Genomic DNA, 16,223 nt, shown 5'->3' on the forward strand with positions numbered 1-16,223 from the left:
GGGGCAGATTTACTAAAGGGTGAAGTGAAGTGGCCGTCGGTAGCGAAAATTCGCCAGAAATCTCATCTGCAGGGACAATTCACTAGCGTAGTTGAGTGCCCTATCGCCAGGTGCATTTTCGCTCAGGCGAATGATCGTTACTCCGCAAATTTACTAAAATGTGAATTTTACTGAACGTTAACCTCTTTTGCCAGAGTTTCCTTTGCGAGCTTAGACCTAGTGAACTGATAAGATGAAACTACATCCTCCTCTATCTTATGTCAGTGACATCATAGCCTGTATGCTGAAAAGTCATAACAGTTCTAAAAAAACGATGGCGTTTTTTCATATTTTAAAGCAAAAATTCTAATTATTAAAGATTTTTTGTTAATTTTTTTTTAACCAATTTGAGGGGCATGCCACATTTGTTTTAGGGTAGGCTTATGTCTAGGGCATTAGAGGATCTCTTCTGTCTTTATTTTGCTTGCTTTGGACATTTTTGATAATAAATGGCCACTTTAAGCATTTGCACCAACATCTCTAATAAAGATGTCTATACAACCTTATGTACCCTCCCTATTCAAATTGACCTTAGCGTAAGAGTAGGCATAAGGTTTAGCTAGGCAGAAATGAACACTATCGAAAGATCACTGCTTGTCCTGACTTAAGGTGGCCATACACTGAGAGATCCGCTCGTTTGGCGATGTTGTCAAACGAGCGGATCTCTCCCCGATATGCCCACCTTGAGGTGGGCAATATCGGGCTGATCCGATCGTGGGCCCTAGGGCCCAACGATCGGATCCTAACGAATACCAATGGGCGGTCGGTCTGCGGGACAGCATCAACGAATAGATGCGGCCGCGATCCGACGGGATTTTTTGTCCCATCCGATCGAGAGTCGGTGAAGCCCGTCGGGGGGGCCCCATACACAGGCCAATAAGCTGCTGACACGGTCTGTCGGCAGCTTTTATCGGCCCGTGTATGGCCACCTTAACGCTATTGAAACTTCGCCGGCTCTCCGTTGCTGAGACGCAACTTCGTATTTTAGTGAATTAGCGCAGTGGTAATGAATTTATGTCTTGTGAAGTGTGGCAGATGGTTTCCTGGTGAAAATTCGCCCTTCAGTGAATTTGCCCCACAGAGTCAATAGAATATGGACACTATTGGGACGTTTTATCAAGGATTTTTAACAAGTGAAAGGTTCAGCCTTAAATAACCAGTCTCTCTCTCTTTATCTCGTCTGTCTGTCTATCTATCAATCATCTATATATCTATACACGAGAGGGAGCTGATATTTTCTGTGTTTTTCAATAAAACAAAAATCCCTGCACACAACATGGCATCTCTCGTTTCCAGGGAATATGGAACACGGAAAGATGGAATGTTCTGTGTGCCGAGTGTAAATGGGGGAGAATGTCATGAAGTTGCTGCTGTTGAGTCTGCCTCGCATCTGTGTTTCTTCTGTTGCTAACAACTGTGCTGTACCCAGGTGGAGATGGGTAAATGGGATCACAAGGGGGACCTTTTGAAACTGCTGTGGCATTTACATCTTGGCAGTTTTAGCTCTTCACACCTACTGCAGTGCCGGGGTCCCACCCTTTTGTGATTTTGGCTGGTAGCTTTGCTTTTTCTTTTTCCTAAGCCACTGATGCTTCTCTGAGGTTAGCTGCTTCCAAAAAAGTTCTGCACCCAGCCTTTCATAAATATCCCCTAGACTTTGCACAATCCTCCCCTTGATCCAGCACTTGATAGTTCTTTTATTACCCCCCCCCCTTTATTTTTGGAAAGTCTAATATACAGTGTATTAAATATATATGTGTTTAATTGCATGTGCTAAACGGATGAATTGTAATTTGTGTGGGCCGCCCTATTCTCTGGTTGTAAGTACAATACAGCCTTTGCTTTCTCCCTATATTTCTGTTGTTACTACCTGAGATCTGTAACAAGCCATTAACAACATTCCGAAACTGTAGCAAATGTTATGTTATACCATATAATGTAATCTTTTTCATTTCTGAAGAAAAATGGCCAATACAAATTTTACAATAGGATTCTCATTAGACTAGGGGGCAGATTTATTAAGGTTCGAGTTGTGTTTTCCACAAAAAAATTAGTTTTAGGGGTCTATTTCTGATTCAAAATCAATTTTTCGGGTTAACAAAAAAATTTCACGATTTATTAAACCCTACCCTGGAAATCTCTGAAATCTGAAAAAAACCCATCTAAAACCTGTCAGTCACGCAGAAGTCAATAGCAGAGGTCCCTTGAACCATTTGAAGATGTTCATGATGATCGAGTTTGTTTCAGAGGGTTTCGCTCAAAAACTCGATTAATTGGGGTTTTAATCCCCCGACTCACTGTCGAGTTTTTTCTTAAATTAGAAACCATTCGAGTTGTGAGTTCATTCGAGGTCTAAAAAAAACTCTAAAATTCGACACTTGATAAATAAATAACCCCATTAATGTGTACTAAGAAATATTAGACCCTTTGTGTGTCTTTTTGCAGCTGCAGAACTCTTTTCAGACTTTTAATATCCTTGTATTTCCAAAGCAGTGGGTTTGGGGGGGGGGGTATATTATCACTTGTATGTATTTGGGTTTCTTGGAACCCTTGTGCCAAGATTAGGGGCCCCATTTTCATCTGAATATGACTGAATACTGTAAATATGACACTATGGCGTTTTTGTAACCCGTGTTTTACTTTTCTTCTGCAGTTGCCATAAACCTCATTGTTCAACACATTCAGGATATTTTAAACGGAGGTTTAACCAAGAGGCAGACTAACGGCTACACGAACGGTTTCACCAGCCCAAGGACCAGACATCCTTCTGATTCTAACAGCAGTCGACCTCACTAAAGATTCACTACACCAAGACTCTGTACATACTGTTTACCAATACGCTGTATATTCCAAACCCCTTTTGCTCTGGGAGGCCGTACGTAGCAGGACCTTAACTTGGAGGAATGCGATTTCACATGGGAAGTGTGATTAGTGCCAAGTACTGTGTAGAACGTGGGTCACGTTGGTAGTAGCCCGTTTACACTCCTGCAGAACTTCGCTGGTTTCATGGGTTAAAAAATCCATGAACTTCTATGCCAATGCCTTCTTTTTTTTTTTTTTTTAAATTCCATTGGACTAGGTGAGAGGGGAGGGGTGGTAATGGTGATGGAGGGATAAATAAACTGCAAAACTTGAACAATCATAGTGACTACTGCAAAAATGATATCCAAAAAAAACACCTTGGAATCCAATATATAAATATATATACAAATGTTATATATAGATATGAGATCTATATTTTTGTCTACATGTACAATTGTAATATTATATGCCACAAAAGTATTTTACAAGATTTTGGTGTTCACTGGGTTACCTCTTGGGCAGGGAGACTGCGCACAAGAGAATCGGTACAGGGCACGTAATGGAGAGGGGATTTCACTTGCTAGACCCCTGCACCCATCAATGATACTGACACCCGGTGTTGGGGAACTTCTCATTAATTGCCCTTTCCTCAAACTGTTTCATTACTGTTACATAACGCTTTGATGCTATTTCCAAAAGTTGTATCATGAGCTTCATCTTGTTTATTTAACTGATGGGTAACTTCACCTTAAAATGCACTTCTACTGTGATATTCTTAGACCAATGATCCCCAACCTGTAGCTCGTGAGCAACATGTTGCTCCCCAACCCCTTGGATGTTGCTCCCAGTGGCCTCAAAGCAGGAGCTTATTTTTGAATTCCAGGCTTGGAGGCAAGTTTTGGTTGCATAATAACCAGATGTACTGCCAAACAAAGACTCATGTAAGCTGCCAGTCCACATAGGGGCTACCAATAGCCAATCACAGCTTTTATTTGGCAGTGCATCCCCAATATCTTATGCTTGTGTTGCTCCCCAACTCTTTTTACATCTGAATGTTGCTCTCAGTTGAAAAAGGTTGTGGACTCCTGTCTTAGACAATTTGCGGCCAGTCTTCATTTACTGTATTTTTTTTTTTTGTTCTTAGACTTGGTTGCTAAGGTCTTAATTACCTTAGTGTAAGAGCTCTTATACACGGGCGGTTTTACCTGTGCTCCCCTGCGTTGTGCTTCTTCCATTCAGCCATAAGGGAGCGCAGGAGTAGACACAGTCAATTATTGTTAAGGGGACTGTACTCACACAGACGCATGTATGCGCCAAATGCAGGAGAAATGCAACATGCTGCATCCCACCTGCGTTTGGCGCTTAAATGCATCTGTGTGAGTACAGCCCCCTTAACAATAATTGATTGCATCTACTCCTGCGCTCCCCTACGGCTGAATGGAAGAAAGCGAAATGCAGGGGAGCACAGGTAAAACCGCCCATGTATAAGAGCCCTAAAAGTCACAATAGAAGATAAATAGTAGAGGGCCTTTAATGGAAAGCTGAGAAATGCATTTTAAAAAATTGCACATCTCCGTTTTTTTTGGTTGCTGGGGTCAACAACCCTGACCACAGGCTGGAAAGAAGCAGAATAGGACGGATAATTTATATAAAATAAAAACAAATTGTAATATGAAAAGACCAACTGCATGTTTAATCTTTAGAAAAAGGGCAACACTCCCCTCTCATATTTCACCAAGCAAAGAAAACAGGCATAAACTTAACTGTTTTTACTGATAAGTTTCAGGAAAATGCAGATATTTGCGTGTCTGGGTGATGTATTGGCATTGTTTATAGAAGCCTAAAGTTATAATAAAAGTCAGAATGTTATAGGAAGGCTTGTAACTGTCACAGGTAACAGGCATCCTAATGCTTCTCCTGTCTCACGGCAACATTCTGACAACATTTCGCCCCATCTTTCTGCAGGTCAGAAAACATCCCTGGTAAAAAAGAAATCATTTGGCATTTTCATCAGCGATGCTGTGTGTGTGGCTGCCCAGGGGGTCACATATCTGTGGTGGGAAAAGCAGTGCAGAATTTGTTTCCTGGGCTGCTTTTTATACTTTACTGTAAAGCCATTTGCTCAAAATATACTGGTGTGATTGGTTGAAAGAGGAGACTCTTTATTTGGTTTAATAAACTTGACTCCAGTATGTGATCTCAATTTAAACTACCCCACAGCATGGCTGAACTGTTTTTTAGCTGTTAGTTTAAAGGGAGCTTACCAATACAACCTTAAAGGGGAAGTTCATCTTTTGCGATAATTTTGATTATATTCTAGAATGCCATTTTCTTAGCAACTTTTCAGTTGGTGCCCATTTTTTTTTTTTTGTAGAATTTGCTTTCATTTTCTGGATTTCAGATGAGGGTCACTGACCCCCGCATCTTAAAAATCCATTGCTCTGTGAGCCTACAATTTAATTGTGGTTTATGCCTTTTTATTACTTTTCATCACTGATCCTTCTACTCAGGCCTTAACTCAGAATGGTTTTTAACATGACTTGGACCCTAGCAACCAGATAGATGTTAAAATTCTGAACTAGAGAGCTGCTAAATTAAAAATGCGAAACCATTAAAAAAGATCAAGATCAACAGCAAATTGTTTCAAAATATCAGTCTGCATCATACTAAAAATCAGCTGTGTGGTTCCCTAGGTAACATGGCTGGGCACGACTCTCACACGTGCAAATAGGTGCACTCACACAGTCCCTCGCAGTCATGCAGCAAAGAGAGAGGGGACCAGATTAGAGGGACCCAGCTTTGCGCCCTAGGCACGTGCCTACTCTACCTATCCCTAGTTCTGGCCCTGCTAAAAATTAATTTAAATGTGAACTACTCCTTTAACTATCCAAAGACTATAAATCTAAAAACAAGATTTGCTTCTCTATAATACAATTTATCAGTGACAGTTACCATTTAAGTGTTCTTTCTCTCCCCCCCAAATTAGAGCCCCAGCCTTTCTTTTCTCCCTTGGGGCCCTGTTTTACCTATTGTATCCCTGAAAACAGCTCAAGTGTCTGGCCCTGCTCAATGCAGCTTTTATATTGGTTCTGTATTTGAGCCTGGGCATACTGTAACCTTTAATCACCTTTCCTCTCTCCACTTTCAGATAGTGACTCCATTCTAATTCCTTGTTTATCTCATTGTGATGTGAAAGCAAGTCCAGTTATCCATCTTAAAGCTGCCGAATCTCCGTACATGTATAGTGGCAAAGAAAAACGGGAAAAATCCCTAACCTTTCTTTTATAGGAGGAAGCTCTTCTGATTGGCCAGTAAGGCTTTGTTGTCATTGTGTAAACATTTTTAAATTTGCATTCATGAATTTTCTTTCCAGTAATTGGGAAAACTGTACACTGCCTAATGAGAATAAAATGATATGGTTAATGCTATTTGTACTGGACAGACAATATCCTCGCCCCCCCCCCCCAAAACTGTCATTGGCCGTGAAACTTTACTGGCCCCAAAGCCTTACTTTGTGTTTTTGTACATAGGAAGCCATACGATGCCGTTGTTGGTTTAGGATGATGATAATAATGTGGGTGTTTTACATTTTATCAAATAAAGTGCATATTTCGGATTTGTCAGTCTTCCTCTCACTTTACTGTGTTGCAACTTGTAACCAGACTTGGATGCAGCGAGTGGAACTGGGTGGAGTAGATCCTTCGAGGGCCTGTGTCCTTTTTCCAGTTAACCACGCACATGATCTCATTGATATCCTTGACTGTAAGTGCAGATCCTGACATTTCATTCATGTGGATTACATAGTAAGTAAGGTTGAAAAAAGATGCACGTCCATCAAGTTCAACCTTTTAGTTTTTTATCTGCCTAACTGCTGGTTGATCCAGAGGAAGGCAAAAAAACCCATCTGAAGCCTCTCCAATTTGCCTCAGAGGGGAAAAAAATTCTTTCCTGACTCCAAAATGGCAATCGGACTAGTCCCTGGATCAACTTTTACTATGAGCTATCTCCCATAACCCTGTATTCCCTCACTTGCTAAACACCATCCAACCCCTTCTTAAAGCTATCTAATGTATCAGCCTGTACCACTGATTCAGGGAGAGAATTCCATATCTTCACAGCTCTCACTATAAATAACCCCTTCCGAACATTTAGGCGGAACCTCGTTTCTTCTAATTGGAATGGGTGACCTCGTGTCAGCTGGAAAGACATACTGGTAAATAAAGCATTAAAGAGATTATTATATGATCCCCTTATATATTTATACATAGACGTCATATCACCCCTTAAGCTCCTCTTCTCCAGTGTGAACATTCCCAATTTGGCCAGTCTTTCCTCATAGCTAAGATTTTCCATACCTTTTACCAGCTTAGTTGCCCTTCTCTGTACCCTCTCTAATACAATAATGTCCTGTTTGAGTGATGGAGACCAAAACTGTACGGCATATTCTAGATGGGGCCTTACAAGTGCTCTATACAGTGGAAGAATGACCCCCTCCTCCCGTGACTCTATGCCCCTTTTAATACAGCTCAAGACCTTATTTGCCCTTGATGCTGCTGACTGGCATTGCTTGCTACAGACAAGTTTATCATTTACAAGGACTCCAAGGTCCTTTTCCATAATGGATTTGCCTAGTGCAGTCCCATTAAGGGTATAAGTGGCTTGGATATTTTTACATCCCAGGTGCATGACTTTACATTTATCAACATTGAATCTCATTTGCCACTTAGCTGCCCAGATTGCCAGTTTGTCAAGATCATGTTACAAGGATGCCACATCCTGAATGGAATTAATTGGGCTGGATAATTTTGTGTCATCTGCAAACACTGATACATTACTTACAATACCCTCCCCTAAGTCATTAATGAACAAGTTAAATAAAAGTGGACCCAATATCGAGCCCTGGGGGACCCCACTAAAAACCTTACCCCAAGTAGAGAATGTCCCATTAAAAACCACCCTCTTTACGCGATCCTGTAGCCAGTTTCCTATCCACGTGCAAACGACTTCATTAAGCCCAACAGACCTTAGTTTAGAAAGCAGTTGTTTGTGGGGCACAGTATCAAACGCTTTGGCAAATTATAAACTACATTATGATATTAAAGGGCTAGCTCACCTTTTTTAATTTACCCTAGCAACCAGGCAGTGCTTTAAATGAAAGAGTAAGATATGAATGGGAGACTTTGAGGGAATTGGTTTAACTACAGGACACTGCCCCCCCCCAACAAAACAAATTGGAAGGGCCCAGAGTGAACCTACCTGCCCGCTCACGCCCACTCCATTTAGCCCAGCTGCGTGGGAGGAGGATTTCTCTACCTGTATAGGAAACTGCCTCCGCTACAGTTGCATCACTGTTTGATGGTATACATAGAAATAATTACAAGTATGTGATCCAATATCTAGAAACCTGTTATCCAGAAAGCTGAGTTACGAGTAGGCCACCTCCCATAGACTTCATTTTATCCAAATAATCCAAATGTTTTACAATTATTTCCATTATATCTGATTCAAACTAAGATTTAATAAATCCTTATTGATTTACAAAATGTGCAGCTCAGCTTTCTCTTAATGCCAGTAGTTTGGCTCCATCTGCTGGTTATATTACTAATATGTTTTAATATACAAAAACCATGAATATCTTGTAAATGATATCCTTATAAACGGTGAGTTCTGATGTCATCAGTTATAAACGGTGAGTTCTGAAATCATTTCTGTCATATGATTCACTGAAACTTGTATATTATAATAAATAAAGTACCCCCAGTTGCAAAATATGAGGATATTAGAAGTTACCTCGGAGTTCCATGACCTGTATAAAAACACTCGTCCTTCGGCCTCGTGTTTTTATATGGTCATGAAACTCCTCGATAACTTATAATATCCCTATAATTTACAAGAGGGGGTACTTTATTCACTATATTTCCCGCATCCACTCAAACGTACCTTTTTTTTTTTAGATGATTATATTTTATTTATATGATACTGACATATTCCATAGATCTTTCCAGCGATTGGACATCATTCCATGTCCCAGTGGAGCATATTCTCTAAGGTCCCTCTCACATACTTTAGTCAATTGAATTAGAAGCTAACCTTACTTCATTGGTTTTTGGAAGTAAAGCTGCACAATAATTGGGAGAACATACAAACTCCTTATTTATAGTGCCCATGCTGGAAAGAAACCCTAGGTGCAAGGTAATGCTGACACTAAACCACCATCCCACCCACATATAGACATATGCACCTGCATCATTGACTACCCTTAAAAGGAATCATCATTTCTGTATTCCTAATATTGCCGATGACTTTTAGCTTTTTTTTTTCTTTTCAAGAAAATAGTTACCATTAGTTGTTTTTTTGCTGTAACTATTTTTATCCGGCACCTGTGCAAACACGGACACGTTTTTCTGTATAATGTTCCGTTGCACACCTTCTAGCTGTGTGATTCTTAGGCTGTGAGACCAGCCTCACGTGTGCCTGCAAATCTGGAGAGGCCTATCTGATGCCCATCCTGCCTTAAGGTGGCCATATACGTGTGGATAAAGCTGCCGATATCGGTCGTTTGGACCAATTTGACATCTTATCTGCCCGTGTATGGGGGCGTCGGAGCCCCTTGGCGTATCGTAATTCGATAGTTCGCCCATACGGCCGAACATTCGAATTACCCCAGATATAGCCTTGCCGTTTATGGCATATAGGGGAGAGATCCGCTCGTTTGGCGATGTCGCCAAACGAGCGAATCTTTGAGTCTATGGCCATCTTAATACAGAGAATTAATATAGAGTTGGACCTCACTTTGCTGGGAAGGCTTTCCAGTATATATCGGAACATGTGTTACTGGGGTTGCTTCCATTCATATAAAAACCAGGTGTACTGCCAAACAGAGCCTCCTGTAGGTTGACAGTTCGCATATGGGCTACCAAATGGCCACAAATGGTTTTGGTCCTCACACACCCAGTCCTCTTGGCTAAGCAAAGATGCCTGATGCACACAGGTGGAGGTCTGGCCACCTCCCAATAGCATGCACACAAAAGATCCAATGGCACATAGGACTAATGCAACTCCTTAAGTGCTTATTGCAGGGCTCCACCCAAACGTTGCACCGCATTCTGCAATAAACACTTGCATTAAGCTCCTCATAGACGCGACGATTCTTCTTGCCGAATGACCAATACTTCAAAATTATCGTGCGGTTAGTGGGATTCGAACGATCGTACATCTTAAGATTTTTCGGCACCATCTGTCAGGAAATTGATCGGCCAGGTCAAAAAATCTTTATCGGTCCCAGTACAATCTATCTATGTTTGCAGGGCCAAGCAGGCAGCTCCCCTTTGTTTTCCTGGCAAATTGGTCTTTTTAGTTGATGGTAAATTCGAACGATTGTACGATCGTTCTGAGAAGATCACGGTCTCACGATCAGGATCTGATCTTTTAAAAATCTATGGCCAGCTTTAGTCCTGTATGCCATTGGATCTTTTCATTTGCCTACCAAATGGCCAATCACAGCCCTTATTTGGCATTCCCAGGGACGTCTTCATGCTTGTGTTGCTTCCCAACTCTTGTTACATTTGAATGTGGCTCACGGCTAAAAAAAAATATGGGAATCCCCAATCTAGCAGAGCCTCACAGCACACAAGGTAGGATGTGATCTATAGATCTTTCACCTGGTGCCAGTAGATTACAACAGAAAAGGGTTGTCCACAAGCAGCCTCTTCAGATCTCCCGGGTGATCCTCATTCACATTTGTAATAGCTTAAAGGGGATGTAAACTCAAAACAAATATTTTGCCTAATAAAAGGGAATATCATTTTATGCAACTGTCCAGTACACATTAATTACGCATGTTCAATTTAAAGTTATTTGTAAATGTGTCTCTCTTTCTGCTCTCCTGTTTCTGACTTTTTAAACAAGGGCAAGTCAGATGCTTCTCCAGATATGTCTCTTAATCAGCTACATTACTTCAAAAGTCAGAAACACCCCAGCAGTGAATAGCAAGGGACAGACTGCTTACTATTGTGCTCTGCAATTCAGCCAGAAGAGGGAGACTTTGCCTTAGTATCAGAGACTTCAAGGGACCTTGCATGGTAAAAGGCAAATTATCTCTGTTTAAAAGGTTTTATGGAGATCACACACTCATCATATTTTCAGGAGACCGGTAAAGAAACCTAATTTCAGAAACTTCAATTTCAAGCACGAAACATTCACTAGTAGAAACCAATTGGAAATTGGCTCAGCTTATCACTCACTATATCATACTATATCATATATTATGGGACCTGTTATCTAGAATGCTCGGGACCTGGGGTTTTCCATAATTTGGATCTTCATACATTGTCTACTAGAAAATTCTTTAAACATTTAATAAACTCAACAGACTAGTTTTGCATCCAATAAGAGTCTACTGGATAATGGATCTATACCTATACTAAAAGTTTAATTAATGTGAACAACCCCTTTAATAACACCAATAGTGTATGCTTTCTTGGGTGCTAGTAGCAGCTCTTGATAAAACCTGGAAGGTTTATTTACTGCAATCACTAAGGCTAAAACGGACACAAAATTGCACATTGCTGTTCTTAATAAAAGGTACTTGTGCCCATACACACAGGGCCAGATTTACATAGTGGTCGCCTCTAGGCCCACTGTCGTTCGTCGCCCCCTTCCCCTCCCTTTTATTAACTATGAAAACCATTGTATATGTATGAAGTGTGAGCGAGGCTAGGCACACGTACACAAACATCTTGAGGTCATCTCTCATGCGGACAGATATGTTTGCCTCCAGACACTCTGCATTCTCTGTTTAATGTTTCTGTTGCTGTCATCTTCCCTCTGCAGCGTTTGATCTGGGAACTTGAGCTCTATTAATGTGCGCTGTCACTTGTCACTGGGCATCTCTGGCTTCTATCTATGCGCTGCTCTGTACTCCACGAAAGCCATATTGTTACCCTACAGTACACATAGGTATACAGTACAACCTTATTTTATGGTGTTAATTAGGGTTAGTCTCTTAATCAGAAGTTACTGGTTCCCAAAATAAAATCTTATTGGGGTTTCCCATCACCCAACCTTTGGAGAAGGCAGCCTATTTAGCATATTTAGATTGAAATGGCACATCTGTCAATGCCCCATAGGTCCTGCTGTTCTCCTGGGGAGCCCTAGCACCTTCTGAATTAGTCTTTTGTTACACCTCTAAATAGCGTTGTATAAAAGCATGAAATGCTTATAGTGGAAATATTTTAGAAGAGAAAATAAGTGGAGCTTGAGGCTTGTGCCATTAGCACATGAATGGAAACGGGGGCGATATTAGATTTTGCAAATGAGTACAGTGTTGTACAACTTTATTTCTGTGTAGTATTTTGTTCATGGGCCTTGATGTTACATTGTAAATTGAATTAAATTTGTAAGCAGCCAGGGAGGTCATAAATATTATAAAGGATCATCACAACCAGTAAATGGGCCTCCAGATGCACAGCCCTGAAGAGTCAGCATAGTGTGAAACAGCTGGAGGAGGAACAAGTGCAGCTGTGGGAAAGGAAGCAGAATGTAAGAGAGAGCAAAGTGGAAAAGCTTTACAAGAGTCTGAGGATGGACATTGCATCTACAATCAACAATTTACTGAAAAGACTACCTTTTTATCGTACTATCTTGCAGTTATTGCTGTCCCTATCACCCTTATGGTCTTTTAATTGTCTTGGACAGTGTGCCAAAAAACAAAAGTAGAATACTTCAAGGAAAACTGAAGCACTTCACCACTTCTTGCTGTGCAATTATTGTGTTACTGTGCCAGTTTTACCACAATGAACAATGAGAGTTTACACCTCTCTTTATCAGGTGTAAACCCCTCGAAATGTTATTGTGGTAAACTGGCACAACAAAACAAACATTTCACAGCAAGAAGTGGTAAGGTGCTTTAGTTTTTCTTATAACATTCTACATTATTATGATGATGGCGGTGCATCAGGGAATGTGCACTGATTAATTGGTCAAGTCAGTAGCACTTCCTTTATACTTTTATACATTTTTACTTAGCCTTAGGAGTGCTCCCAAAACCCCTCCTTTTTTTTATTATTTGTGGTTCTTATTTAGTTATTTAGCTTTTAATCAGCAGCTCTCCAGTTTGCAATTTCATCAGTCTGGTTTCTACAGTCCAGACTACCTTAGCAACCATGCACTGGTTTGAAAAAGAGACTGGAATATGAATAGGAGAGGCCTGAATAGAAAAATGAGTAATAAAAAGTAGCAATAACAATACATTTGTAGTCTTACAGCATTTGTTTTTTAGATGGGGTCATTGACCCCCATTTGAGAGCTGGAAAGAGTAAGGGCTCTTACAGACGAGCGTTTTTACCTGCGCTCCCGTGTTCCGTTTTTCTGCGTTCAGCCGTAGGGGAGCGCAGGAATAGACGCATTACATTTTTTCCAATGGGGCTGTACTCACACAGGCGCGTGTAGGCGCCTACACGTGCCTGTGTGAGTACAGCCCCATTGGAAAAAATGTAATGCGTCTATTCCTGCGCTCCCCTGCGGCTGAACGCAGAAAAACGGAATCGCAGGGGAGCGCAGGTAAAAACGCTTGTCTGTAAGAGCCCTTAGAAGAAAAAGGCAAGTATACTATAAAAAATGAAGAAACAATTAAGACCAGTTGAAAAGTTGCTTAGAATTAGCAATTTTTTAACATACTAAAACTTAATTTAAATGTGAACCACCCTTTTAAGAAACATAGTTCGCTTTCTTGTGGCCTTCCAGATTTCCTGACTGAGTCTCTGTGTGATTAACTACCTTGTTACCGCCCTGTTAGGATGTGATCCAGAACTAATTGTTCTTTGCCTGAATACTGAGAACTTCCACTTCTTCTGATCAATCTCTGTATCAGTACAAACAGGCTGTGCATATCTATGAGATCCAATATCCCAGTTAAAGTCGACTGATCAGTGATGCATAGACATTCAGTCCCTGAGTTTCCTCCTATAATACCAGACCCTCTATGGCCAACATCGTGATGCTTAATAAACCCTTCCATGTCACAGTTCTTCTGCACCTTTCAGCTATATCTATAGCCGTTCCATAGACACACATCCATTCATGTTCCCAGTCATCTCTTATATCCCACAACGATTTTTCCTTTGCAAACACTGCATGTTCCTCATCATGTTGTGATTTGTAAATACAAAAGAAAGTTGAAGAATGCAGATGAAATGGGTCATTAATTCAAGGAACAGCAATCCTATCTGTTATAAATTAGTTTTTTAAGCTTAACACTTAAAAAGTCCTTTAAAAGTCTTTGCTAAAAAGTCACACCGTGTGAAGGAGTAGATGGTATCAGCAGGAGATGATAGATGTTTGGCTTTGCTGTTTTATCACCTGGTGACTGATGAAATTGTAAAACGGTTTTATTTTCTAATAATATCTCCTGCAGCACATCTCCTGGGGCACAGCAGAGACATCCTTTGGTACAGAGGAACGAATTTGCCCCAGTCCAGGAAGCCTCATCAATCAGATATTTCCTTTAATGTGGCTTCACCACTCCATTTATAGCTGACAGGTTGCTGGTAAAATGGAAACTTGCACCAATGTTAGTAAATGAGACCTGGCACATTTTGAACGAGGTCCATAGCATTGCAGAGTGTTGCATAACCAAAGCAATTTTTGGAGTTGTATCAGCAGAAAGTTGTCACTATTGGAATTGTGTCTTAATGGTGATGCTACATAGTATCTGAAGAAAAGCGCTACACTATGGAAAAGAGCATGTCAATGAAAACACAAGTAGCTATAATGGTTCCTTCATAAAGGGGTGGTTCACCTTTAAGTTATCTTTTAGTAATGTTATAGAATGGCTAATTCTAAGCAGGCTTTCGATTGGTCTTTATTTTTTCAAATTATTGATTTATTTGGCTTCTGCTGACTCTTTCCAGTTTTCAAATGAGGGCCACTGACCCCATCTAAAAAACAAATGCTCTGTAAGGCTACACATTTATTGTTATTGCTACATTTTATCGTGCATGTTTGTATTCAGGCCCTCTCCTATTTATATTCTCTCTTCAAATCGATGCATGGTTGCTAGGGTAATTTGGAACCTAGCAACCAGATTGCTGAAACTGCAAACTAGAGAGCTGCTGAAAAAAACCTTAAATATAACTCGAAAACTACAAAGTATAAAAAAATGAAAACCAATTGCAAATTGTCTCAGAATATCACTCTCTACATCATGCTACATCATGCTAAAAGTTCATTTAAAGGTGAACAACCCCTTAATGTTACTTGTTTAGTATGGGGTGCCGTTTACAAAGCAAGGTTGTTACCTCCCTGTCACGGCCTTTAGACGTGTTACACATGAACATTTCTCTGAGGCATGTGCAGACCCTTGCCCCCACCTTTCTTCTTCCCTAGAAATGTTTAATAAATCATAATCAATTGTTGCAGCAGAAATAGCCACCATGTATATATTTATGGACAGACACATAGGGCAATAAAGTGGCCAGATATAAAAACATCCCAAGCTATTTTTATACTGCATATAACCTGTTATTATTGTTATTATTATTATTATTATTATTATTATTATTATTATTAATAATGGCAGAGAAGGTGCATATGGAGGCCAATAGCATCTCCCATTTGGCGATTAATTCATTGCAGCTACTATATTTCTGCCTGTGAAGCAGTTAATTACTAAATGACTAGACTGACAGCCAGAATACCAGCTGTGTTTCAATTCGGACATATCTGTTACCCCACTTCTATTGTTTCCCAAAAAAGGAAGCATGGATGTTCCCAGGGTCTCATCTATTATTTATCTTAAGCGATACATTCTTCCATTCTTCAATTCAGCTGTTTTATTTTCTGATAAGGCTCAGGAACTTGCAAAACCTACCTTTCTCACCCTAAGGGCTTCTATTTACTATGAAGTACATGCATAATTGAAATAAACAAGCCCCATGCCTTATCAGGAGTTCATTTTCACTGTATCTTTTAACTCAAGAATCTTGGTAAATGCGTTAAAAATCAACATCAATATCAGAAATTATTTCAATGAACTGTATAGTCTAATTTGATTTGGAGTATGGCTAGTTATAAATTTCTGTGACAATATATGAGAAATACAATTTTGTGGGTTATTTATTAAAGTCTGAATGCCAAAAACTTGAAGAAAAAAACTATTTTTTTACTATAAAATCAGAATTTTTAGTGAAAAAAAAAACCTTTTTTCGGGATTTATTATTCCCAGTGGATGGAAAAGTCAGAATCCGAAAATCTGACATTTCAGACCTGCTGAGGTTGTAAATACAGTAAGTCAATGGGAGAAGTCCCGAAGATATCCTGATCTGCACTGGGTTTCGGGCAATAATCCAATGATTTTGTGGTTTTCGGGTAAAAATCTGAAAAAT

At 40.1% G+C, this 16,223-nt stretch overlaps 1 protein-coding gene across 1 annotated transcript in view; it reads left to right on the forward strand.

Annotated features, from left to right (window-relative positions):
• LOC108714503 (uridine-cytidine kinase 2) overlaps positions 1–3,252 on the forward strand; it is a 39,002-nt gene extending 35,750 nt beyond the window's left edge. Inside the window, exon 7 of the mRNA XM_018258798.2 lies at positions 2,693–3,252. Coding sequence (XP_018114287.1) covers positions 2,693–2,835 — 143 coding nt within the window. The 3' untranslated portion in view covers positions 2,836–3,252. The remainder of the gene's footprint in view (positions 1–2,692) is intronic.
• The last annotated feature ends 12,971 nt before the right edge of the window (positions 3,253–16,223 follow it).

The sequence above is a fragment of the Xenopus laevis genome, chromosome 4L (genome assembly GCF_017654675.1).
Source record: "Xenopus laevis strain J_2021 chromosome 4L, Xenopus_laevis_v10.1, whole genome shotgun sequence".
NCBI classification, from domain to species: Eukaryota; Metazoa; Chordata; class Amphibia; order Anura; family Pipidae; genus Xenopus; species Xenopus laevis.